The 26,126-nt window shown below is 41.7% G+C and overlaps 2 protein-coding genes across 4 annotated transcripts; both read left to right on the top strand.

Annotated features, from left to right (window-relative positions):
* The first annotated feature begins 509 nt into the window (after positions 1 to 509).
* Positions 510 to 18,907, top strand: crygmxl2 (crystallin, gamma MX, like 2). 3 transcript variants are annotated; one of them, XM_008313833.3, is made up of 4 exons: positions 510 to 662; positions 15,284 to 15,568; positions 17,844 to 18,086; positions 18,587 to 18,906. In XM_008313833.3, exons 2-4 carry the CDS (start codon positions 15,407 to 15,409, stop codon positions 18,860 to 18,862), a joined length of 681 nt encoding a protein of 226 aa, XP_008312055.1. In that variant the 5' UTR covers positions 510 to 662; positions 15,284 to 15,406; the 3' UTR covers positions 18,863 to 18,906. The 3 variants fall into 3 exon arrangements, with proteins under 3 accessions (XP_008312055.1, XP_024913664.1, XP_008312056.1); XM_025057896.1 differs by having other exon boundaries at positions 577 to 662; positions 15,287 to 15,568; XM_008313834.3 differs by lacking the exons at positions 510 to 662; positions 15,284 to 15,568 and adding an exon at positions 17,465 to 17,512 and having other exon boundaries at positions 18,587 to 18,907.
* Positions 18,908 to 19,002: 95 nt separating this feature from the next.
* Positions 19,003 to 20,573, top strand: crygmx (crystallin, gamma MX). Its single transcript, XM_008313832.3, has 3 exons — positions 19,003 to 19,267; positions 19,598 to 19,840; positions 20,079 to 20,573. Exons 1-3 carry the CDS (start codon positions 19,259 to 19,261, stop codon positions 20,352 to 20,354), a joined length of 528 nt encoding a protein of 175 aa, XP_008312054.1. The 5' UTR covers positions 19,003 to 19,258; the 3' UTR covers positions 20,355 to 20,573.
* Positions 20,574 to 26,126: the final 5,553 nt, after the last annotated feature.

The raw sequence follows: 26,126 nt of genomic DNA, 5'->3' as shown, positions 1-26,126 counted from the left end.
CCTTGCCTAATCCGGGGGAACTCATTTTTAAGGTTATTATGCAAATCGATAGCATACATGAAAGCCTGCGTCTCATTTCTGATCTGACACATTGGTTTTCAATAGCTTAAAGTCTGGCTCTGCAGGTGTCGTGTCAATAACAGCCAGCCATCGATCGGCCACGGTCCGTGGGGGATTGGGACAGCAGGGCCGCCCTGCGTTGGGGGGAGATTTTGTTCCTTAGTTGAAGATGAGGCACCGACGCAAACAAACACCATTAAATCCTAATGCTATAGAAAACACAGGCCCTAACTGACTGCACGCGCTCGCTGTTTCTGAGCCTTAGGATGTGACAGTGTATAGATGTTATGTTCAATCAGTAATGTGTAGAGCAGGGGTGTCCACACTTTTTTGTCTTGGAAGTTACTATTAAAATAAAATAAAAAATAAATGTGTACTACATTGATCCCATATTTGGGGAATTGTTTTGTTAGCAGCAGATATGCTGTGAACAGTGGGCAGCTTTAGGCGCCCGGGGAGCAGTGTGTGGGGACGGCACCATGCTCAGAGCACCTCAGTGGCCTCCTCTCCACTCTGTCTCCAGGGTTGATGAGTTAATCACCCTCACCTGTGTCCTCTGACCTCCTGCTCAGTAGTCTCACTCATCTCACCTGCTGCCATGGGTGAGTAGACCTCTCTCCTTCACTCAGTGTTTGGCGGGTCACTGTTCAGTGTTCATAGTATGTTGTTGCTGCTTGTGTGTTCCTGTATTCCTGCTTGTTGCTGCTCTGGTTATGGCTGTGTTCCTTTGATTGTTGGAGGGATTAAAGTTTGTTAAATTAAATAAAACTGAGAAGGATCATTGTCTCCAGAGGTGATGGGCACGGTCCTGTCTGCGTTCCCTGTTCTGCTCCAGTACGTGACAGTGTTGGGCTTGTGATGGTCGTCGCCCTAAATAAACATATCTCAATATGTTTAAAATATATCACTGCTCAATATTGCAGTATTCTTCACTTTACAAGTGTCCACTTCTGACACAATGCTGTGTTTTTCTGACATACTTGGTGCAATTTCCTTCCCCATGTTATTGCATGTTGCAGATACTTAATAATTGGTTGAGATTTTGAGTTTTAAAATGGGATTTATCCCAGTGTTGGCTGTGGGTGAGTCATCATTGTACCCACTTATGCTGAGGGACTTAGGAAGGGATTTTATTTTTTATTTTTTAAGGCACTACTTGCCAATATTTAAACTGTAACTAAAATGGTCAAGCTAACTTAAATAAGTAATACTGAAGGTTAGATGCATCAACAGCAAACAGGAAGACAGGGAAAAGGTGTCTTCCTGTTTGCTGTTTAAGTGGAAAATGGCAACTAGTTTAAGTATTTGTTGGTAAACTGCTAGTAATGTAGAAAGTTGTACCCACTAATGCTAATAAAGTATATGCACCTCAACATATATGGATGTATAAATGCAGTAGGAGAATGGAGATGTGCAAACAGAGCTCAGTGACTATCCCTGGGTTTCCTCCTTTGAAAACCCCTACTTCTGCTTTGACAAAGACACCGAACTATAAATACTGCAGTTTTGATTATTTAACTCATACCTGGCTATTTACACCTAACGGTTATATCTGTTCTTATGGTAAATGAAAAAAAAGTACAAACTGGGGGAGAATAAAAAAAAACGAAGGTTTAGAGTTCTCTTCTTCATGGCAACAACTCGGTGAAGTAAGAAAATCGTAGTTTTTCTCCAGTGATTTCAGTAGAGCCGTTCATTTATCGAGTAATTTATTCATACTTTTTTTTTGAAGCTTCGCTCAATAGTAGCTGACCTCGGTGCCCCTTCATCCAGCTCTCCCTTCCGAGACCGAGCGCAAGCGGTCTCTCCAGAGCGAGGGAATGCAGGTCAGAGGCAGAGTTTACTCAGAGAGGGGGTGGGGGGGCAATTTCCACAACGAGATGGTGTTAAGCGGGTAATCATAACGTGATAGCACCGCAGCTACCGGGGTCATGTGTGCTTATGAATATTAAGGAGGAGTGTTCAGAATTACCCCTCATATAAAACACTGACCTTTTGTAGAGACTGCAACATGCTGTGATGATTAGAATTACAATGTGAGAGCTGTTGCCAAACACCACATTAAGGATGTACAAACAGCATGGACGCGTCTTCCACTGCTGCGGAGGTAAATTGAATTGAACATGTACAGAATAAGTAGTATTTCCATGTTGATCAAAATACATCCAGTTATTTCATAATTCTTTTACTGGAAAAATCATATGCTTGACATATGTTAGTGCATTACATGATATCTCAGTATGCATGATGAGTATATGAAGTGCATTCTATTATTTCATGTTTATCAGGCAAGTACTATTACGTCTTATAGTACAATACTCATGCATTGCTTTCATTGTTCAGCAGCAGAATTTTATTTAGAAACAAAATATTGTTGAAAAAATTAAATTAAATATTAAATAAGGATAAAGTAAATAACTTGTTTCTTTGATTTTCCTTCAAGTTATTTTTATAAAATCAATTTATAAAGTCAATTTTCATATTTACTGAAAAACAAACTCCCTCCATCTAACATATGTCCGTTGTCCTGTCTATCCAGTTGTTAATGGTTGGTCCATCCTTGAACATCGATTTCTTAGTAATTTTTTTTTATAAGAATAAAAAAAAGATATGCCCTAAAATCTTCAGTTTTACAGAAAGAAGTGTGAGATTGCAGTAAAACCTTATGGAGCAGGAAAAAAACCAAAGACAGTGTTTGCAGCTCTCTTCATGTTGTTTAGCATCAGCTAGATTCCAGTTCCCATTGAACTTGAAAGGCTGTGAAACTGTGGCATAGAAGTTAGGAAAAAAACACCAGACTTTTGTCACCGATGAAAACTTCCTGTTAGCTCGGTGATGGAGTTCAGCTCTCTACAGAGGGAGAGGGTAATTGTTGAAACAGGTGTAACTGTCGACACACGAGCGCACGCCGCTCTGTTTTCTGGTCCCTGAACCAACCTCCGCCTCTGACTCCATCTCACAAGTCTTTCAGACAACCTTGGTGTGATTTTTCTCGACGAAAGCGCTCGGGCTCTTGTGCTTTGCTCCGGCTCGGCGTAGAGAGGGGACAAAACGGGAGCCTGAGAGAAGATGGAGTACGAATCCATTTCTTCTTCTAATTATGCAGGAAAAAGAGACTTTGTGAAGATAAAGTTGGGTGACATGAGGGCACACTGAGGGACACACTCACTCTACCAAGATTTTTCAAAGTGGGAGACACAAATGGATGTTTGTGCTATAAGCTGAGGCTGCTAATTGGTACAAACTTAATGAATGCAGGGTGCTGTGCAGAGACAGATGCTTTGTGCAATGTGGCAGATTTCAGTGGCTGTGCGTCTCTCTCCATCCCTGCAACATCAAGAAGAGGAGAACATTTGGCAGGTCAGAAAATTAGGCGAGGAGAGAGGGAAGCCCAAGAAGGGGAGAGAGAGGGAAAAGAAAATTAAGCAGTTGTTTGTTTATTTCCCGTTAATTTATGGGCGAACGTGTGGATGTTTGCTGTGTGTGTCTTCAGTCTGAGAGTTTGCAGTTCTCCAGCGCTTGTCTGTTTGTTTGAGCCGTTGCTTTTGTTTTGGCTTTCTTGCCTCGCCAGCTTTGTGGCTCTCAATTAGCGCTCGAGCCTCAGGGACCTAATTAACCGCTTCAATTAATAAATAAATTTTCTTAAAAATCCCATTCAAGCCTTTCTGACATTTGTTAGCCACTCAGGAGCTGCTATGTGTGTGTGTGTGTGTGTGTGTGTTTGAGAAGAGGCGGAGAGAAGCAGAGGGAACGATTATCTTGTTTGCAAGTTCTCCTCGTCCCCCAGGTGGCCGATGGAGGGGACAGTCTTGTGTGTGTTTGGCTAAATGGATGGAAGGGGGCTTACCCGCCGAGCTGGACCCCACAGCAGAGGAAGACCTCCGTGACCTTTCATCGAGTGTCCAATCAATAATGTGCAAACGTCCATCTCTTTGAGTTGCAGCCCAGTCTTCTGAAGGCCTGTGGCCGGCAGCAAAGCAGGGTGGGATCAGGGTACACAAGGGGGCAGGAGAGTCCTCGGGGGGGCAGATATGGAACAGAAGCAACTGCCTCATGTCATAATGATGTCTTCCTTTAGCTGATGCAGAGGCAGGAGGTCAGTGTCCCCGTCCCTCCTCCACTAGCCACAGCCACTGCTGTCCTTTGTCTGACAATGAAGGCGTCCTCTCAGGTCTGTCAGCAGGCTGTGTGATGAAGGAGCAGGCTTTTTTCTCCCACATTACAATCCCATTTAGCTCTTCTTATCGTGCCAATATATCTGCTCACACGTGAGGATGGAGTTGTGTCTCGTCGTTTTGTGAACTGTAACGTATATTCCCCTGCGGGCGCCGCGGTGAGGTGTGCTCGTTTAATTTGTAGCATTATCTCCAAACACCAACATTACAGGATGTGCGTGTCAGCGCCCTGATGGATCTGACTGTGTACCGGTGTTCATTAAACACACTCCAAACAGCCTTCAAACCCGCTCTATTAGTGGCTGCCTCCAGAACAAGAGGCAGTTTTTGACCACGTGTAACGCTCCCTTAAGCAGACGAGTGAGACTTGAAAGACGAAACGGGAATGGAAGACTCTGTTTTTCCTTTCATGAGAATGCCAGCGAGGAGTCAATCACTGGATATCAAAGCGTTGGGGACACGCAGGAGAACGTACATACTGCCACAACACGTGCGGCCCACATTTGTTGAAGAATGTTAAGACGGCCATCGGGAGCTACGGCGGCGACACAGGGAGCAGACGCTAGCATTTTCCGGCGAGCGGTTAGCTGTCGTTGCGTATTAGCTGCAGGCGCACAATGACAGCGCTGCACAGACGCCCGCAGACTTCGGCGAGACACTTGGCTGACCCCGTGCTGCCTACACCACTCCCGGTCAGATTTATTTCTAACCTGTTCTACTAAGAATACGCATATGAAAGACAGCATCCCTAGAAAGGAAAGGAAATGTTTTCTGGCAGGCAAGGAAATGAATAAGTGTGCATGTTTATATTGGGCATCATCTGCGGAGTCAGTCACACAACTGGACTGGAGAGATTTCAGACCATGATCCCTGGGAAAAGTGTGTGAACACAGACGAGAAGTCAAAAGGGGATCTGAAGGTGGGCTAACAGATGGAACCTGACGACGGAGAACCCACTTTTGTTCTCTGTCAGGTTTGACCGAGGCCTTCTCCGCACAAAAGTGACTGTTGAACTCTCTGGCGCCCTCCCGAGATCGTTCCACTCGGCTCCGCTGCCTCCTCTTTGATGCAGAAGGGGAGGTTTTGTGTAAATATTTTGTTTGAGCGTTTGAGCATCTTAATCTTCCAGAAGTTGATCTTTGGAGTGGAGCAACACAGGGTGCTCACGTTCAGAGGAGCTCCCAGTTGTAGAAAGAAAGAGGGGAGTGCAAGAGACGGAGAAGGGAGGGAGAGAAAAAAAGAAGAAGGTTTGTGTACTTGCTGGAGTGCTGGGAGCTAGAGTTCACTACGGGGGCGTAAGTGTGTCAAGAAGAATGCTTTTCCCCCATCCGCAAGCCCCGGGCCCTCTCCACAACATTAAAAAGCATAAACAGTCAATACTGAATGTAACTCAGAGACAGAGCAAGAGAAGGGAGCGTGGAAAAAAGAAAGGAGTATGAGAACGCAAGGGTTTTTCAAGCGTTACACAACATGGTAAGATCAGAGAAATGGAGGCTGGGCAGGAGTGTACGGCTGCAGAGCTTTCTGATGGAGGAAGGGAGCCTCTCCAAGTGAATCATTCATTGCAGGCGGCAGGGGTGTAAATATGAAGAGGAGGGTTGAAGGAGAGCGGGATGAAGGAAAAGCACACCTGGTGCAAGACAGGGGTCAGATCGGCCCGACACCAAACGGAACAAAAGGAAGAGGAGAGCGTACCTCCATTTAGACGGTAGCAGCGCTGGTACGGGCGCTTGTGCAACACGAGAGTCCTCGGAGTAGGTAGTGTGTGCGTGTGTGTGTGTGTGTGTGTGTGATCAGCCTGTACACCTAATGGAAACACTTGCTTCCAGGCCCATGAAGAAGATATAAAAATAAAAACGACAGCCTCTCAACACTTTCCTCTTTGCATTTCTGTGATGAGATGTGAGGGCTTGTTTATCTGCGGCACATTGTTCTCGCTCATAATCGCTCACAAGTCTCCATCAGCCTCTCCTGCTTCACACGATTTCCTTCTTTTTCTTTTTTTTTTTTCAAACAACACCCCTAAACGCCTGACACCTGGCTGCCTGACTTCAGAGCCGCAATAAATGCAGGAATCTCTGAGACTCGGAGGATTCCTCACATGTTACAGCATATGTTTTTAAGAAGGATCCGTCTTTATGGGGAGATCTTAGATATTCCTGAGGAGCAGCTGTGGGCTGGCTGGTTGGTTGGGTTTTTAAGGACAGGTGATTGTGTTGTGTGTGTTTATTGGAAACATAGTTTTGAAGATTAGTTTGCAGGAATTTTCTGAAAACAGAATTCACAAATGTATTTATGAGGGAATTCTCTAAAAAAAAACAACAAAGTTCCTTCTTTAGTTTTTACAAATGAAATTGGTACAAAGTTTGAAATTGAGATTAATTTGGAAGGCGTGTGTTGTATAAAGTCTAGTTACTCAGACTAGCGCTGTCCAAGAGATCTGTGAGGTTAGGGTTTGATTGCTAGCTGCCAGTGTTGTTGACATATTTATTTGCTAAAAGTATAAATACAGAGAAACAAGATGGACCCAGACAGTATTAAGGTTAAAAATATTGTACATTGCTGATCATAATTGTTCGTATCGTTTCTTTTATCCATTCGGACATAGTTCATGGCAATCTGCTGCGATACATTTAGCACTGTGTTTACCTATTCTATAGGTGTTGCCAAAGCTAACAACTGGGCTGTTTAAAAGGCACGCAGACAAAAACAAGCACAGCAGGTGTGAGCATGCTCTGTGACGTGTCGTCGTCACGTCATGAAAGGATCGTTGAAGAATTCCTGTACATTTTGGGATGTTTCTTTGAATTGTTGGTCATACACTGTACGTATGGGAAACAAAAACAATTTCCTTTTTGCATATTTCCCTTAGAACTAAAAAACATTTTCTTTGATACTTGTTGTTGACCTTCAGGTCAAAGGTCAGGGTTTATTTATAGAAGCTTGTGGTCTACTATACATGTGGTCTGCATGTGGTCTATATGCCGATGTGTTCCTGGGCCAAATATTTTCCCAAAGATGATCTCTTTATCTATCCAGATATCTGTACTATATTTGTACAGTATATTGTACTATAGTAGTAGTATACTATAGCTATAAGTATATAAATTAGTANTTTTAGGATTTTCATCCATGACTAAGAATGTTGTAGAAAGTCTGTTTCTCCATTGTTGGCTATAAATATGCATGAAGCTCACATCTTGGTCTCACTCTGTTTTTGTGGGTTTCTTTTTTTTTGTTGTTTATGGATTTTCACATTACAAGAATAAACTTTGCGTCGTAAAGCCCCCTTTTTTTTTAGAATATTCAGATTACAAATTTCAAATTCTCAAGTTTTTCTCCTTGAGAGAGACTTCTCTCTGTTTTGTAGCTTAACAAAAGTTACTCCGGCGTAAAGTACTGCATGAGCCACTTTCCTACTGCAGAAACACTCCATATTTAAAACATTTGGAGAAGTGAACAATATCTGTGAAAAGTGAGGAATCTTGTGTCTACCCTCCGGAATAGTCCGTTTCCTTCTGTTGTCAAACAGAATGACTAAACACGCTCATTCACATACTCCCATGGTAGGACCTTATTAATTTATAATTTCAGACTTATCCATGCGCTCTCTCACACACACACATGCGCGCGTTTGCGTCTCCATGATTGACAACGTGATACATTTTATTTGAATATGGCTGACATGAATTATGTAACCAGAGAGACGGGTGACTTTGTTGCTCCGCTGCAGCTCTTCACTTTTCTTCAAGATAACATACAGTTGATAATTTACAGTAGAACACATCCTGAAACTATAATGAAAGATAGAGCCACAATGCCCCACAGAGAACAAAACACAGTTCCTCACTGCAGCCAGCTGAGCCTCTTCTGAGATCTGCAGAGAACCGGAGAGGAGTCGTGGCAAAACCGCGCTAAGGTTAGCTACTTGACACCCTTGACACAGGGAAGTGATTTTTCTTGATGGTTGCGATGAGGTCTCGGCAGACTAGGAGAGTTTGAAAGAAAGAGAAACAAACAAATAATAGAAAAGAAGCGCGGTACAAGTGGTATCTGATGTTGATAACTGTGGCGAAAGACTGCCTTTGAAAGGTTTGAAGAGAGTGACAATGCTGCATGTTTGTTCGTTGTTGCCGTTTCTCCAGACGGCCAGCATGGAAAAAAGAACTCGTCTGATTGGTCTGAAAGGACTGTCAAATGTCAAGCTGTTATCAAACAGCAGACATGTTTTCTTTTAAAAGAAGATACTGGCAGACAGTAAAGCGTAACCTTTCAGTGAATCAGGGAAGTCTCTCATCCCGTCATGTGCGATACTGCACACAAGAAAAACCCCTGCTCTTCACACACGCCGTCTGATCCGAACCTGTGTGAAATAGACAAATGACAAAAGATGAAATTCTCATTCATTTAGGAAAGGTGTAAGACTGAAAAAACAGGTGGTTTATAAAGGTCAGTATCAGCATGAAGAGAAGTGTTTTAGACACAGACTAATTCTCCAGAAACAGATTTTTTTATGTATTTAATTACAATGTAGTGATTTTGTAGACAGGGAATGTACTGTAGTAATATCTCCTATTTACTAAATGTCTGTCAGGCTAAGGTTGAGGTCAGAGTCAGGTTTAACAGATATTCTGAATCTGACTCTTCTATGTTTATTCCCAAGGCAAATTGAACAAGAACAAGGAACAGGAAACAAACATAAATGCTAAAAAAAAAGAGAAGAAGAAGACGTGTCATGGAAGTTAATAGGGTGCAGAAAAGAAAATTTAAAAATAAAAACAGCATTGGAGGAACAATACTGGGCTTTAAATACATGGATGTTCTTTATGGACTCCCACGCTGCTAAACAACAACAACAGCAAGGTTAATAATAATAATAATAATAGTTATTGTTGTTGTTGTTATTTTTGAGATTTTTAGTACAAAATGTGATATATGGACAGTAACATGTTGTAAATGTTTAGGCAAAGAAAGCTTATTGAGTTTGTTGGTTCAAACTGAGCTATGAAAATAAATATGAGACAATGTCAGTAGCTGCTGATCATTTTTATTTTGTAAAAAGAGCTCTCTGAGAAAATGGTTAGCGACCCTTGTTGTACAGATTCACTATAAATATAAGTGTAAATTGTGGTAGCCCATGTGGGATTCAAAGCTTTTTTAAATTCATTTTCATTTTTGGCATTTTTCCCTATCGTTATTTAAAAATGGCATTGTAGAATACTGATGTCAAGCTAACGCACCAGTGACTAATCTGCATCTTGTTTTTCCTCCACGGATTACGTGTCAACATCATTGACTGACATCAGCGTGCTTTACACTGTAGTTACAGTTGTACTGTGGCCGTACAACACTCTGTTTGGTCCTCGCTGAGCACCAGCGTGTCCTCAATTGTGAAAAAGTAGGACTTGTTGTCCATGTCCTTGTTTTGTATGCACATCACTAAATCAATCCTCGCAGCTCTGATGAACAAAACTTCCAAGTAGGGGTGCGCTTCCCTCTCACACCAACCTGCGTGTCTACACTCATCCTTTTTCATTTGATTTCAGAGGAGTTTTCTTTGTGCTGGCAGTGCAGGCGGGTCAGAGATCAGGCTGGAGCTGGAAGGAATTCAGTGTTTCGCTCAAAGACACTTTAACAAACTACACCTTCAATGGGCCTTTGAGCTGCAGCCACAGCACTTACAGCTGAGATGAATCTCCAAGGCTTCTATTTCTCGCCAAATATATATATATATATATACTGTGTGTGTATATATATATATATATATATATTCCCTTTCATAGTTTTTATATTTCTTTTCTGGTTTTAAAAACCAAAAATCACAGCTTTCCTGGCAACCCCCTTTTTTTACGTTACTCAAATAAAATAAAAAAAATAAATAAACACAAGCAGCTGCCACGTAGAGAAATTACAATGGAGTGACTAAGCCTGTTGTAGATGTTTGAACCATCTTATCTGCAGTGGATCAAAAACAACAATGTTTTTTTGTTTCTGATGGAGACTTGATGCCAGGAATTAGGTAAAAACAGAGAAGTGCATTGGCAAAATAAAGTCATTGGAACAATATATATATATTTATACATATATGTATATATGTATGTGTATGTATATATGTATGCCTATACCTGTTTGTATTTACATGTGTATGTATGTGTGTATACATATATTTGTATGTACATATATACATACTGTATGTGTATCTACATATATGTTTATACATATATGTATATATGTATGTACATACATACGTACACACATACACACACTGTATCTCAACATAGTTCTGAACCTTCACTGCCTTTCCAACTTAAAATGACATTTATTTTGTAAAACCCGGTGTCAAGCGTCAGTTTCCTGCAGCCAGGGTTATGGCCGCCATTGTTTTTTTGTTTTGTTTTCATCTCCATTTTTAAACACAAGGTGAGACCAGGACACAACCTGAACTGTGTAATTTCCCTCCGTTGAAGGGAGGTGATAATGAACATTAATATGTACAGCTGGCTCTTTTTTAAACTCTGGCTGTGCTGCCTTTGGTGTCCTGTTGAGAGGGTGTCTGAGCAGTGTACCATCAATGGCGGGGAACAAAGCCAGAGAAAATATCAAGTCTTTTTCCACTGCTGCCTGCCGCGCTCCGCCGTAAGATTAATCTAATTTGGTCTTTATTGAGAAATGGGTGAGAGCAGTTTTGTTTTATTTATGTGTGTTTTTTCCTCCTCTGCTCCTTCCCTTTGTTGCTTCTCCTCGGCTGCCTCTGACAAAAGACAGCCAGCCTGCCAAGCCCGGTGTTGCTCTGGGACGGACCTGTCAATCACTGCTGACGGCACCCTGACAACATGTACGTTAAAATTTCAAACGGGACTCAAAGGCAGCGTGTGACAGCCAAGCCTTTGAAAGTGGCTGTAGCGCTCGGCGACAGCCAGAGGAGTTCGGCTGGAAAACAAACTAGAAAACAACAGTGTGCAGAGGGAACAGAGAGAGGGAGAGAGGAAGATAGTTAGAGATGGGGGGAAAAAAACAACAAAAGTTAAAAGCAAAACAGTGAGGAATATAGGGCTTGATAATGAGAATTGGCATTAGATTTTCCCTTGGTGTGTCATTGTTTTTTAATTCATTTGAAACTCCCTCCAGTCGGGCTCTGGGACTCAGCTGAGGCCTGCTTCTCGCTGTAGAGCAGGGACGACGGTGCGTCTCCTGCTCCTCTGAGGCCTCCTCAGATCAGGTCAAGCTTCCCCGGCATCTCACTCTCCCATCCTTCAACAAAAAACAACTGCGCACGAATGTTAATGACGTTCTTGATTCCGTCTCACGTTTTCCACTTCATGATGGTGCAATTAATTCCCAGTAGGAACGGGGAACTGGTACGTGCTGCAGAGATAAGGCCTTTCTGCGGAATTCATAAATCTAAGATGTTTGGTTTTTCTATGGAGATAAAGAAAGAAAAAAAAACGGCGACATCATTTAGTTTCTTTCTGTGGCGTCTTCAAACCCACAGAATGAATTCCCTTTTTTGCACACGCAGTGCCCGCGAACCTTTGCCTACATGCAAGCAAACGACACACGGCGTGCTTTTACTTGATCACCCGGCCCAACACACGGACTCAGACCAGCACCTCCTCTACAGCGTGGCTAAATGAACAGTGTAAATGGGGGAGAACACAAAGGCCGGGGCTGTGCCAGACCGTATGGGGGAACAGCCACCACTCTGCAGTCCTGCAATTTGTGCACACATCGTTCACATCTGCAGTTCAAACACACACACACACACACACACACACACACAGACTGGCCTCAAACTGCTACAAAGCATACAGTGTATTGTCTGTCTGAGACTCTGTTTGACCACAGTGTGTGTGTGTTTTGTATATGTGCATGTCTGTGTTTCATCCAAGTTTGTTTTGGTAAAACAGTCATTTCAGCTAACCCGTGTGTGTGTGTGTGTGTGTGTGTGTGTGTGCGGGGACATGAAGACATAATTATTTGTGTGACTTATATAAAAGAAAGTTGTCAAACAGCATGTGTGCTGCCTCACAGGTCATGTTTTGGTTTTATTATTTGGTGAATTCTGTCTGAGTGCTGACAGCAGCTTTGACACACACACACACACACTCACACACATCTGTGCCCCAGTCCAGGTCCATAGACTGACTTACAAATGCTATACATGCAGGTTAACACACACACGATGCGCTCACAGGCTGGTCGTGGTTTAAAGACATGAGCACGACTGTTGCTCGGGCTTCTAGTGCCCTCTAGTGATTGGAAATGTCTCGCAGAGAATATCTGTTTAGACTGGCTTTAGACCAAAGACAAACGGAGTGCAGCTGAAATCACTGAGTAATAACAGTTAGAACTGATGGCTAATTTGACAGTAGTAATAATTACCATTGAATCGGTCTCACTGAATCATGAGTTTTCGTTTCGTTCATCGTTTTAATGCTGTATCACTTGGTCAGAGGGTTAGAAGAACCGCTTTAACTGAAGGTACTCAATTAACAAAAAACAATGACATTAATTATGGTTGTTCCAGAAGTATAAGGCTTAACTTTTTATTACATTTAGTAGTATTACGCCTACAGGTTTTACTGTATAATGTGTTTTTTAACACTATGCAGTAAAAGGTGTTTATGAAATTAACAAAAAAGATATAATAATGTTATTGTTATGCTTTCATTAGCGATGCTAAAAACCTATTAATCTGACCATAATTTATGTAAATATTTTTTAACTTAATATAGCTGAGTTGTAGTCATAATGTATTACCTTAAAATAAATGATAAGAAATATTTTGTAATAGAATTATTGAAAAATCTCGAAACAAAACAGAAAATGTTAATTTATTTAAAAAAATCTGCCTCATCAATTGAATCTCACTATGGTGTGGTATGTGAAAGTGTACATTTGATACATATTTTTAAGGTGATCAAATTTACAAACACAAGAGATGTTTAATAAATTTAAAAATACTGCATTAAAAAAAAAAAATTTCCGAGTGCTGCGGTCCAAAGCCCTTTCTTCAAGCGACTCTTTCTGAAAGTCAGGAAATGGTTCTTGTTTCATTGAGTATCGTCAGGAAGCTTTGTGTCAACCATATGCATATATTTTGTGCACATCCTTGATATAAAGCAAGCTGAGGTGGGATTTGAAAGGCACCTCGAAGCTCTGATCCAGAGTGTCTCTGCCCACTGACGCTACCTGCTGGGACGACAGCACTGCTCCTCTAAATAAATTGCAAGTGGCCTTGGGCAATAAGAGGAGCACTTCTTTGATCTGCCTGACTGCCAAGCAGGAAAATGTGCAGGCAGTCAATCAAGCTCTTAAGGCTTCGCAACAATGGAGCCAACCCCGGATTATTATTTATTTTTTAAATTGATGTATTTCATTATCACAAGATGTCTACTTGGTTGGGGCGTCAGGACGGGGAGGGAGCGACATGATCAATAATTGATATGCGGTGTGAAAACGCTGATTTGGTGCCTCTCTGGTGCACTTGTCACCGGCTGTTGTCAGAACACATTTGCTTTGATGACAAATTTGAAGAAGTGAACAACAGCGTCACATCTGATTACAAATTTAGCGCACGGTGAAAGGCAGAGGGGCAGCCTCTCACCCAGTCACTGTTTGTTCAGGGCACTCAGGAGGAATGACTACCAGGCTTTGAGGCGAGCTGCAGTCTTGTAAGCACAGAGATGAGACGGGGGGGTTGAACTTTTTTGTCATGTGTCAGTAAACAGCGTGACTCATTTGAAAGGCACCTGGATTACAGGGTGAAAAGTTGCTCTTTAAACCTTTAAAGCTTTGGGGCATGGGAGACGCACCACGTCAAAACAGTGTGCAGAGACGTGGGGGAGAGGGGGAGCTGGGGGGGAGTGAGAGCAACTGAAAGCCATCACTCCCACAAGTCTGTCTGTGGAGAGACACAGGAGTCGTCCTGCTTTTCACTGTTTTGGTCATGCCGTATGGTGGAGCATCTCAATTTAGCCAAGGGAAGGAAACAGATCCAGTTTTCTCTGCAGATGGCTGGGACTGACAGGATGAAAAAAAAATGTCTGACTTCTCTAGTTAAGTATTTGTGATTGGCTGTGGAGAGGGTTATACCACACCAGTGAGTCACATTAATATGTACAGCTGCTTAATGAGCCTTTCAACAGTGCTAGTTTACTCTCCACAAATGCCACAGTCGGTACAAACACATCAGCGTAGGTTAAGAATGGGTTCTGGTGCTACAGCGATGCTCGGTAAACCACCAAACATTGGTTACTTAGCAGACACGTCAGCTGTCAAACCACAAAACCCATGGTTTGTGGTTTGTCTGAGGTCAAAATGGTTCGAGCGTTAAGGGCTCCACCCTGTGGTGGAGCTGTACACTCCACTAATTGTGTGAAATGATGCCTGCCTCATAACAACTCAGTTACATTTACACATTATCTATATAAAGTACTCACCTGAAATCCTATTATTTACATGGCAGAAACCCTACCAACCCTACAACCGAGACATTCCCCCATTGGCCAGTTTGTATTTAAGTATTAATTGCTTAATATTTGACTGTAAAGTTAAACTAAATAAAGATGTTGTCGAACCCACAACCTCATGAATATACGTAGAAAAACAGTCGCGACCGATGAGTATTGTCATATGTATAACACAGTTTAAAAACTGCTCCTAATCGTATGCCGTGTTAGTGACATCTAGTGAATAATTATTATGAGGACTGTCAAACAAATGAGACCTGTATAATTCTTTCAGGCTTGCACCTGCAGGCCTGAAACAAATTACGTCCGTTAATTTCATTGCTACGAGTAGATCTTAATTAGCCCACCTTCTCTTTTTTTTAAATGACGTGTAAAATAGAGATTTACTGCAAACTTTACGACTAAATCCGAGCGTTAGGCAATTTACGACAAAATGTCAGAGGAGATAAAAAAAATCTATAAAAAATGGAACGGAACATAATTGACGGCTGCGTGCATTCACTCGGTCGAAGACCCCTCCTCCTCCTCCTTTCCACTCTGTTCTCCCAATAACATTTCCTCTTTTAATTATCCCAGCAGAAAGAGATGGAGCACATCAGACGGTCCTGGTAAATCCTGGCCCTGGCACCGGCTCAGAGTTGCTCCTGTGTCTGGCAATCCCGATAGAGCCTGAGCGCTGGCAGTGACAAGAGACGCAGAATGCCTGGAGATTTACTGACAGAATGGATGGAGAGGATGATCTCTCAGCGAAACACTGTTCCTCGTTCCGCTGCCGCCATGGGAGGCTCTTTTTGGCAAGCACTTTCAGAACGCACCGCATTTTCAGAGCGAGTACTCAGGAGCACACCTCCAACACACCAAGTATAAGCCCTTTTTTATACTTCAGTACCAGTGTTTTTATAATGACTGTTCCCCTATCTCTTCCCACAACATTTTCAGGCTGTTGTAAACTGTTAGACTTAGACAGATCAGGGGAAAAAAACAGCACAAAAAATGACTAATTTGGCCTAAAATGTGCTCTACAGAATGAACTGGAAATCAGATTTCTCATTAGGAGCCAGGTATAAACCGGTTGATCTTTTGAAAAGCTGAGCTATGAAGTTAACCAGTGCTGGGCTTTGCTCTCCATCACAGTTTCCCATCTCTCCGTGGGGCGCACATCACTCACAGAGGTCCCCGACTGCCAATGGTTCTGCAGGCTAACAGTGTCATCATCTCCCACATGATTGCACAGTTGCACAATAAGGATCTTTGGACCACCACTCTTCTCTGCTTTCTTCCCCTTTATTCCGTCATTCCAAGATAAAGGGGGGAATGCTCCACAGCGGGTAGCTTTTTTTCCTCCTCCGAGGGGAGCTGAGAAAGCAGGCTGTGGCATCTGTGATGTTGCTTTCCCTCCGGGGTGGGGAGTAGATTTCTTGTAGCAAAGCTAAAAATGATCGCTTGCGAACTTAGGAACAAGGTTCCCCTCTGGAAGCCGTGTAGGCACGGAGGGAGCCGAGGTCTTTGCTAATGAGTCGCAGTAACTGCTGCTGCTGCCGCAGACAGTTTGGTGCTTCTGGCTGGAGTTGGAGTTTGCACTGTCACCTTGGTTTCCTGTTTCTGTCAGGTCTAGAGGTTAAAGGTCAGACGGAGTGGATCACACACTTTGAACAACAGATTTTTTTTCTGTCAAATTATATTTCTGCTTAATCACAGAATCACGGTGGCTTAATAACAATTAATCCAGATTAATCATGATAACAATTAATCGTGATTAATCGGGTAAATTGGACCAAACACTGAAACAGTGTGTACCACCACAGAATCCCTGTTTTGTCCATAGACACAATAGCTATGGAACATTCTGGAAACATTTGCCTTGAACACATTCGAAGCTACGAACCAACACAATGTGCAGCTCTTTATCCCCATAAAAGGATAACGGTGACCTTTCTGGCAGCAGCTGCGCTCCGGGAACACAATACGTGGCAGCAACTCTTTCTGGCCTTTTCCCTGAAGCTCTGGTCTACATTCTTACAGCCCACAGAACCTGCTGCCTGTCTATCAGTTCATCCAGAGATTAAAACGCACACTTGCCCTGAACCTTACCTTCTGTGCAGCAGACGCAGACACACAATATATGCACAGACGAGCATCCGCGAAGCAGTTTTGTTTTTGTACGTCTGTAAGTCAAAGTCAAAGTGGTCCCATCTGGCATCACAGTACGACTGCAGGCTATGGAAGCAGAGAGACACAACACATCATTGTACATTACATCAACACGAAAGCCTGGCTCTAGCCACAGCATTAGCAGCAATTTCCTTGAACATGAACTGATCAATAATTACATGACTTTATACATGACTACTCTGTTATAGCGCTAGTTCTAAATAACTGTGTGTATATTCATTATCTAGCCAAAATAGGAAACAATATTAAAGTCACCCTGGTGATGTACTTCTGTCTTAGTCACTTCGACGTCCATATGCATTGCCCTTTGAGGGCTTTGTTGTATTGGGGCCGTGTCCCTGGGGGGCTTTTGTGTGATGTTTTGAAAGGCTGCGTCATGAGCTTACGACCTGACGTGGTGCAAATTAGAATGGGGAGCGGGCTGGTGTCGTTCTATATGTAAAACACTGGCAGACAACAGGTATGTTCTGGACGCGCTGACGGACAAAGGAAGTGTATTTTGTATATGACAAGGTAAAGAGTGGCGCGGTGCCTTTGGTGTCAGCAGGCTCGTCGACGCTGACAGGGTATAAAAGCGCCGCTAGGTGAGACTAGTACTGCAGTACACAACTAGGCTCTGCAACCATGGGAAAGGTACGAGCACGCAGAGGTTATCGCAGCGTCTGTGTGTGTTTGGAATGTTGTAATGAGGAAAGCTAAAGAAGAGACTATTCTTAGGATTATTATTCAAATCTTGGACTCCCTTGCTTTGCAGTGTTAGTGGTGTTTTTTGCTTTGGAAACATGAAGTATTGGTTTTGAAATAGTAGTAGTGAGGTATAGTTTTTACTGTGTCCCTGTATATAGGCTATCAGAGGAACCTGTGCAGTAACTGTTCCTAGGAGAAAGGCGACCCATGAGGTTATTATTTGTGTCACAACCCATCACTCATCACATGTGTTCTCCGCCTGTCTCTCTATGTGCAGATTATCTTCTACGAAGGCCGCAACTTCCAGGGCCGCTCCTGGGAGTGCAGCAGTGACTGCATGGACACCTTCAGGCACTTCAACTGCTGTAATTCCATCCGTGTCATGGGCAGTCACTGGGTAACCTATGAGAAGCCTCACTACATGGGCTATCAGTACATCCTGGGCCCTGGCGAGTACCCAGACTACCACAGCTGGATGGGCTTCAACAACTGCATCCGCTCCTGCCAGATGTTCTCCCCTGTAAGTCAGAGAAAACCAACACCTAAACGCACCACAACAGTCACTTTGCACAGATGGCACTTCAAAAATGAACATCAAACATGAGCCATGTCATGGAGTTCACAAGTCAGATTGGTTACAGCAGGGGGGCCCTAACTCCTGGTCCGTGGACCAGCGCTGGGCCACATGGAAAAAATTAATAATTGACTTTGTGACAGAATCCATTCATTTCCATTCACTTTCTTCATTGAATGATAGTCTGGAAATGTTTCAAAATAAAATATCTTTCGGACTCCAACACTAACAAAATAATTAGTTAATAGTAGGTTTTGGGAATGGCTGTTCACTGAAAAAAAAAAAATTAAAATTAAATTTATTAATAGTAGGTTTTGGGAATGGCTGTTCATTCATTAAATTTAATTTTAAATTTATTTTTTCAGTTTTAAAAGTTAGAGGAGATACTCGAGACGAAACTCTTATAGTACATAAAATAACCACGTTCTTGTTCCGTCCACCTCCAGTATAGAGGTTCCTATAGGATGAGGATCTACAACAGGCCTGACATGTTTGGACAGTCAATGGAGTTCATGGATGACTGTCCCAACGTGTACGACCGCTTCCATTACCGTGACATTTACTCCTGCAACATCCTGGAAGGATACTGGATCTTCTACGAGCACCCCAACTACAGAGGGCGCCAGTACATCCTGCGTCCCGGGGAGTACAGGGCCTGCGGTGACTGGGGCTGCCACAACCCTATCGTGGGCTCATTCAGGAGGATGAGAACTGCCGTCTAAACTCCACCTTCTCCGTGTACTCTTCATTTCATCAATAAAGTCTTCATTTTGAATCGTCTGTGTTTTTGTCAGGTGTTGTCAGCGTGTCGCCGCGAAATGCAATTCTATAGCTATCGCTATAGAAAAACCCTCTGCCGTACCTTTGTCTCCAACGCCGTTTTGGTCAAAGCAAAAACAGGAGTTGCAGCTATTGTAGTTGCAGCTTAGTATTTGTCCACGGACACACAAAGCTTTGACAAGCTCAACAGTCCCGCAGTGATCCGCCGTCCACAGAGAGCATCGCGCTGATGCGACAAAGCTTTAGTTTGTGTTTTTAAAAGGCCGATCCACGCTGGTCTATAAAGAGGTCTGGACCTGACCGGGTGTCTGGACTGGTCTGAACAAAACACACTTACAATGGGAAAGGTAAGAGGATTGAACATGAAGTAAAGCAACTCAAAATGTATCGTTTTATTCTGGGTTTTTTTTTAAATAATAAACACTGTTTTATAGTTCAAAAAGAAGTAAATTATTTTTTCTGAATTTAGTAATTGTAAATGATACGTTAAAAAAATTTGTTTTACTTTTGTTTTCTGGTAAAGCTAAGCAAAGTGTGGTTAAACTAAGCAGGGTTGGTTTTGAAACCATATATTGTTTGTAAAATATTGTGCAAAAGTTTTAGGTGTGTGCATTAACTTTACAAACTCCATCAAAATGGATCATTGGATTTTGACCTCTGATTGTCTGTCCTCCCAGATCGTTTTCTACGAGGGCAGAGACTTCCAGGGCCGCCACTATGAGTGCAGCGGTGACTGTTCCGAGATGCAGAACCACTTCAACCGCTGTAACTCCATAAAAGTGGAGGGCGGCTGCTGGGTGGCCTACGAAAAACCCAACTACGCTGGCTACCAGTACATGCTGCAGAAAGGAGAGTATGCCGACTACCAACGCTGGGCGGGCTTCAACGACTGCATCCGCTCCTGTCGCATGGTTCCACCTGTGAGTTTGAACCACCTTATTTTGATTTTTCAACACATTTATTTTCAATGCGGCAGATCAGTTCTCAGTCTTATTCTTGCAAATTTGGGCAAATTTGGACCCAAAGAGCTTTAGCACAGAGGGAAGAGATTCTTCTGACAGCCACATTTTACCAAATGTTCACGTCACTGCGTTAGACGGTTGCAATTTTGTCTTTAACGGCAGCATCGTTGTGTCCTCTCATCGTTTCCTCCCGCAGTACAAGGGCAACTACAGGATGAAGATCTTCAGGCGTCCTGATTTTGGAGGCCAAAATATGGAGGTGATGGACGACTGCCCAGATCTGCAGGATCGTTTCCACACCCGTGACATCTACTCCATCAACGTGATGGAGGGTTACTGGATGCTGCACGAACACCCTCATTACCGGGGACGCCAGTATTTCCTGAGTCCCGGGGAGTACAGGAGACACAGTGAGTGGGGCAGCAGCAGCCCTACCTTCGGCTCTATAAGGCGAATCACTGAGATCAACTGATTGTGTCACCCTTTTTTTTCGGTATTTCCAGACTTCATTTAAAGAATTAGGACATTGCTGTGTCTATTGTTCGGTTCTCGTTTCATTGCTTTGTTTGCGGAGCTGCTCTTCCGCCTAGAGCAGCCAAATAGTGTGTCACTCCATGCTTTGTTGTTAAGAATGAACACAGCAGAACCGAGCTGAACTTCAAAACCAATAAAAACTGGATTAAAGTCAAGCTCTGTGAAGTTGAACTGTCGATTAACAAAGCAAGTCAAGAGATTTCTCATGAATCTGACAATTGGATTTTAGTGTGTTGGTTAAAATTTAAAAAAAAATTAAATAAATTAAAAAAAATGTATTTAAAAATATATATGTATTATATATTTTAATATAGTAGAATTTTATAGTGTCTATAAAAACTGCACTAAAACTGCACTAACTGATATTATGGTATGCATGTAGCTTGATGGTACAGTATGACATATCATACTGTACCATCAAGCTACATGCACTAAATCAGTACCCAAACATATAATGTATATATAAAGTACATTTATATGAGTAAATATATAATTTTTACCATCTGCCATGGTGAAAGTAGTGAAAGTATCCACAGACAAAAACAAATACTTAAAAAAAAACAAAAGTTCAAAAGTAAAGAATAATAAAGGGTACATCTGAGGAGGGGCATGTCGGAGTCTTTATGAGATCACATGGTACACAGTAAGCGCTTTGGGTGCATGAAAGATGCCCACGTTAGATCCACATCACAAGGCCCGTGCCAACTCAAAGAGTAGGAGTCAAAGTGGTCTGGTATTAGCCCCGAGCATTGGGCTCTCTCAGAACAAGAAGCAAAAGCCGGTCGGCATCTCTGCTCATGCATTTTTCATCAGGCCAAGATATTCAACCCTTTCAGAAATAAATATCAATTATTGAAATTGTTAATTAGACACTGCATAATTGGTAAAGATACCCATGAATAAGTAACTCTGACCATTAATTATTGATTCAAAAAACTGACGCCCAGTGGGGAGTGTATTTGAAAATCTCTTAGGATCAAGACAAACAAGAAATATACGTTGTGGCCCTCAGTAATGTCCAATTTAAAGATGGTCAGCTCTGCTGCTCCAGTCTCATCGCTGGCCTTCATCTCACGTCTTGCCTCTTTTTGGACGTCAGACAGGAAGACTTGCAGCAGAGACCAGTTGATCAGCTGCAGCCTGAGGTCAGGTCGTTTAGAAAATAGAGCAAAAAATAAAATGGAAATGCAATTGTTACATAAAACCAAAGCCAGGCAAATTCAAAGCAGGTTTAATTCAATACAGTGGCACAGTAAATACACAAAATAAACACTGTTTTTATTTTCATAAACTATAAAAAAAATCTATATTTTTGTCCAGATATAAATCATAATGTATCATGTATTTCTATTGGAGGGCAAATACTGAAAAAATATGTAGATTGTTAATAAAATAAAAAAACTAATATTCAAAATATCTACCACCTTAATAGACAGAGTGGATCATCATGACCGGAAAACTATAACAAATCTGAATTATGACTTATGTTACAGTATATTTATTTGTCCTGCGTGTGATGCATGTATGTATGTGAGTATTTGCTTGTGTGCTTTAACAAACTAGAAGTAGAATCTTCTCTTTTTCCAAAGAAAATAACTCTTTCCTGATAGCAACGGAGAAGAAAACTACAGCAAAGAACTATGCATCGCTGCTAATGTTCAGAACAACTTTTGTGATTTAAATATTATAAAGTCGTCCCATAATATAACACTGCGCATCAAAGATAAAATACCCAGTGTCCCCTGTTTCTTCTCCACCTCAAGTTGTTTTTATGGAGTTTTTTTTTTCTTTCTTTCTGTCTTTCTTCAATCATTTCCCACATGAAAAGGACAAAATAGTGAGATCCGAGTTTTGTCTCCCTCTTCATCACTGAACCCTTTGGACTTGGTGACGGGGAGCTGATTGAAGGGTAAGTACTGCATTTTGGAGAATGAATTCTTCAGATGATAGAAAGGGGAACGTAAAAGAAAGAAGCCGAGAAACTCGGAACATGAGTCTGTGATTCCATTATTAGTCTCAGTTCTCCCTTCCCCTCTTTTCATTTCTGATGGCTGGATAATTAAACCTCTATAGTATTGTCTTCTATCTTCCACAGCCCACTTCCAGCAATGTGAATTCCCCCATGGGCAACTTTAAAAAGACCCTTTTTAGACATCTGTTTTTCAGATCAGTATGACTTTTTCCCCCCATTAATTTGTGTTCTTTGTGAAAGTAGAAAGACGACTGCAAGGACAGATACGAACAAAAAAACACTCAACATTTCAACCGCAGAAATCAAAGAAAGTGGGGGGGGAAATATCCAAATATTCTTTTTCAACCTTCTTTTCTTTTCTTTAATTCTTCAGTCCCGCTATTAAACAAGCCAAACCCGTTCTTAAGTGTGCTCTGCAAGACATCAGATGAGAGCTCAGATGCTGGATTGTTGCAGAGCTTCGTTTAAAAGCAGCTGCATTCTCCCTCCAGCTTGAAGGAGGCAGCTTGTCAATTACTGTTCCTGCTCTGAAACAGGCTGCGGGCGCAGCAAGGTACAAACAGGGAAACAGTGGAGTACAGAAACACCAGCGCAAACGTGCAACAAAGATCAAATATGTAAATGAAATGAATGCATTTCCGTTGATGAATAATAAATTAAAAATAAACTACGTTTACTAACCGGAAACCTTAGGGTGTTCAACACATGATTACTTTTTAATGCAGGTTCGGGTGTTGTATAAACACTGCAGCACTTTCAAGCAAAATAACTCCATATTTAGTAAAATACCTAGAGTAATTGTTGGGCATATACAAAATTTAAAAAAAATAGTTAAATATAAAGAAAAGCAGAAAAAGCATTGAAGCTTATAAAGCTCTAATACAATTAAAATGATTAAAAATTATAATCTTTGCATTAACTTTTTATTATTATTATTCAAAGGTTACAAATAATGATGTAAACATTCTAGGAAACAATCCTAATACTTGCAATGCAAATGCAATGTTAGAGCGGTTTCCAGAATAAAATAATTAGAGACTTGTTCAAAATGAATAGCAAAAAGTTTGCATCTTTTCAAAGTCTGAACTTTTAAATGATTAAAAAAACAAAAGTTAATGTTGCATGTGTAAATGTAAGGTGTGACGATGCACTAAGAGGTTGCTGCCTTTGTCATCTGTGTTAGAGTCAGAGCCAGTGGCGGCATTATAGGAGCTGTGTGCTAGCTGAACGCTATTAGCAGGAGCTTGGTGTAACAGGAAGGCCTTCAAAGGTGACAATGTGAGACAATGTGACAATTGTTTTGTTTTGTTTTGTTTTGTTTTGTTTTGTTTTGTTTTGTTTTGTTTTGTTTTGTTTTGTTTTGTTTTGTTTTGTTTTGTTTTGTTTTGTTTTGTTTTGTTTTGTTTTGTTTTGGTTTATTTTATTTTATTTTGTGTATTTTGTATTTTGTTTATGTCGTGGCGCTTTGGCCCAGAGGCAATGTCTCTGTCATTGGTGTGGAACCCCAGGGTTCACCTCCTGGGCAAGTTCGAATCCCGGTTAGGGGGGGTCGTACCTTCCCGTGGACTCACCACCCGCAGGAAGGTGTGGGGGGTTGGCTGGGGTGGATGGATGGGATTTTTATGTCAGAATTGTTACTGAAGGCAAAAAAAAAAGTCTATGAATGGCTATTTTACAGCCTGAAGTATAATTTGTCATCAGCAGATGGCAGCATTACCACATCCACGGCACAGCCCGCGAAGAAGCATACTACACAAGTTGATGTCCCTACACTGAAGTTTTTCGCCTCTGAATTTTCAAATAAATAAAGTAAACGGTATTTTTAACATTTTATACCATCGACTAGCATAACTAGTGGGTTCTCACCTAGTTACACCTGGTACCACCTGATAAATTCTTTAGTGCTGTTGAAATATGATGTGTGGTCAGGTAGAAATTGAAACACAGGTTCACGAGAAGTATCTCTGTTTTTATGCCTATAAGAATTAGCAATAGAAATTATTAAAGAGTCATCAAACCAAATGAAATGCAAAGTGTTGATTTTAAAAACTTTTTCAACCCCACTTGACCCTATGTCACTGTCTCTTTCTAAATGTCTTTTTATGTTTGTATATTTTCAGACTAAAATTGGACTGGAAATTTGTGGAGAGGTTCACTAACATCCAGAAGGTTCTGTTTCTATCATGGCTGCTCCATGATAGATCTGGGTGTGCTGATGATTGGAACACTGCTTGTTGCCACTCTGACTGGTAAGAAAAACCATAGAGACAAACATTTTTGTTCCTCAGCATTAAGGATGTGACCTCCATCTTGTCCACAGGTTTACAGATGTTTCCTGCACCGCCGCCATCTTTTTACTTACTAGTCGTGGTCTTAAGCCGCTCAGATCCTGCATGCACGTCCCTCAGCAGCATCTTCAGGTTGTTGCTGGTCACGTGGAGCTTCTCCTGGGCTTCATCGCAGTCCTCGGTGCCGTCCTCAGGCTGAAGCTGGGACCGCAGAGCAACTCTTACTGGATCTGCCTGGCCTGCAGATACTGTACAACAGATTCAAGTTAAAGTCAACACAAAGGAGAGGAAGGTTTTTGCAGACTGAACGATACTTTTGGTCCATTTTAGCGCTTTTCCAATCAAATAACTTCTGGCTAACAATCAGGTATTTCTGTTCTGCTAATTGTTCCTGAACTGTGTGGCAAGATTTAAACTTTTATCACCACATTATTTTAATTAAATTTAGACAAACTTCTGCAGGACATTTAGGCACTAATGCTAGAGTATTGTCTTTCTTTCATCAAGCTTTTGTCACCTATATTTAAAATAAATAATAAACAAAACCAACGTGTTTGATTCTATTTTTTCAAAAGAGAAACTATCAATAACAATTAACAATTATTTGACATATTTCAAATTGATGTCTCTTGAAATAGGGTGCATTACTTATTGATATGAAATAAAAACTGCTAGATATTTTTGACATGTTCAGATGTAATGTTTTTCTCAGTTTTTAGCACACATGATTTACTTAACAGCATGTTTTGGGGCATAAACTTTCATTTTGAGGCATTTCTGGGACTTTGCATCACTGCATTTTTCGTGATGCAAAAAATAACTGGTAGTCTTGCTTGCTACCAGTTGCGGCTCCTTTCCTTCAGCCGTCAAAGCAGCAAAAGTAGTTTTCTACAGCAATCATATTTCTCTACAGTAAAAACAATACATCTGCATACAAAATACGTCAGTTCCCGAAACTAACATGTATCCTTGGTATTGTCACAGATAACAATGTGTTGCTGCTGCTGTTTGTTGGCCATTTTTTGTAACATTTGCACACATTTGATGCGATCAGTATTTGCAGCATAATTCAGTATAAGTATGCTGGTATTTTCCTTTAGCGGCACTGACAATAGAGTGTAGTGATCGTGTGTACCTACTCATATACAAACTAATGAGCCTGCACTGTCACCTGGTGGACTGTAGATGGCGGATAGGATGCTTGTGATTGGATAACGAGGCACAGCCGTGCGCTTTAAAAGCGGAAGGAAGTCGTATTACGTCCGGGCCAGGTGATGATTTCAAAATGGCGTCGTGTCAAGGCACAAAGAAAGACGTTTGCTCTTATTCCGACCGTACGTATTTCCAACTCTGGTTCTCTTCACTTTGGTGATTAACGCCTCATGTGAAGGACCAGTGTTCCGCCAGTGTTTCATCGGCTTAAAAGAAACATCACTCACTCGTTATGCCT

Source organism: Cynoglossus semilaevis, chromosome 8, assembly GCF_000523025.1.
Source record: "Cynoglossus semilaevis isolate Cse_v1.0 chromosome 8, Cse_v1.0, whole genome shotgun sequence".
NCBI classification, from domain to species: domain Eukaryota; kingdom Metazoa; phylum Chordata; class Actinopteri; order Pleuronectiformes; family Cynoglossidae; genus Cynoglossus; species Cynoglossus semilaevis.
Note: the sequence above shows the minus strand (reverse complement) of the source record. Positions and strands in the feature narration are given on the sequence as shown.

What these genes read in the sequence shown, in the direction of transcription:
- crygmxl2 (XM_008313833.3), top strand. Translation starts at nt 15,407, where the DNA reads ATGCCTGGAGATTTACTGACAGAATGGATGGAGAGGATGATCTCTCAG. An exon ending in GCACACCTCCAACACACCAA is followed by an intron (nt 15,569 to 17,843) that starts GTATAAGCCCTT and finishes CTCTATGTGCAG; the next exon opens with ATTATCTTCTACGAAGGCCG. An exon ending in CCTGCCAGATGTTCTCCCCT is followed by an intron (nt 18,087 to 18,586) that starts GTAAGTCAGAGA and finishes GTCCACCTCCAG; the next exon opens with TATAGAGGTTCCTATAGGAT.
- crygmx (XM_008313832.3), top strand. An exon ending in CCTGTCGCATGGTTCCACCT is followed by an intron (nt 19,841 to 20,078) that starts GTGAGTTTGAAC and finishes TTCCTCCCGCAG; the next exon opens with TACAAGGGCAACTACAGGAT.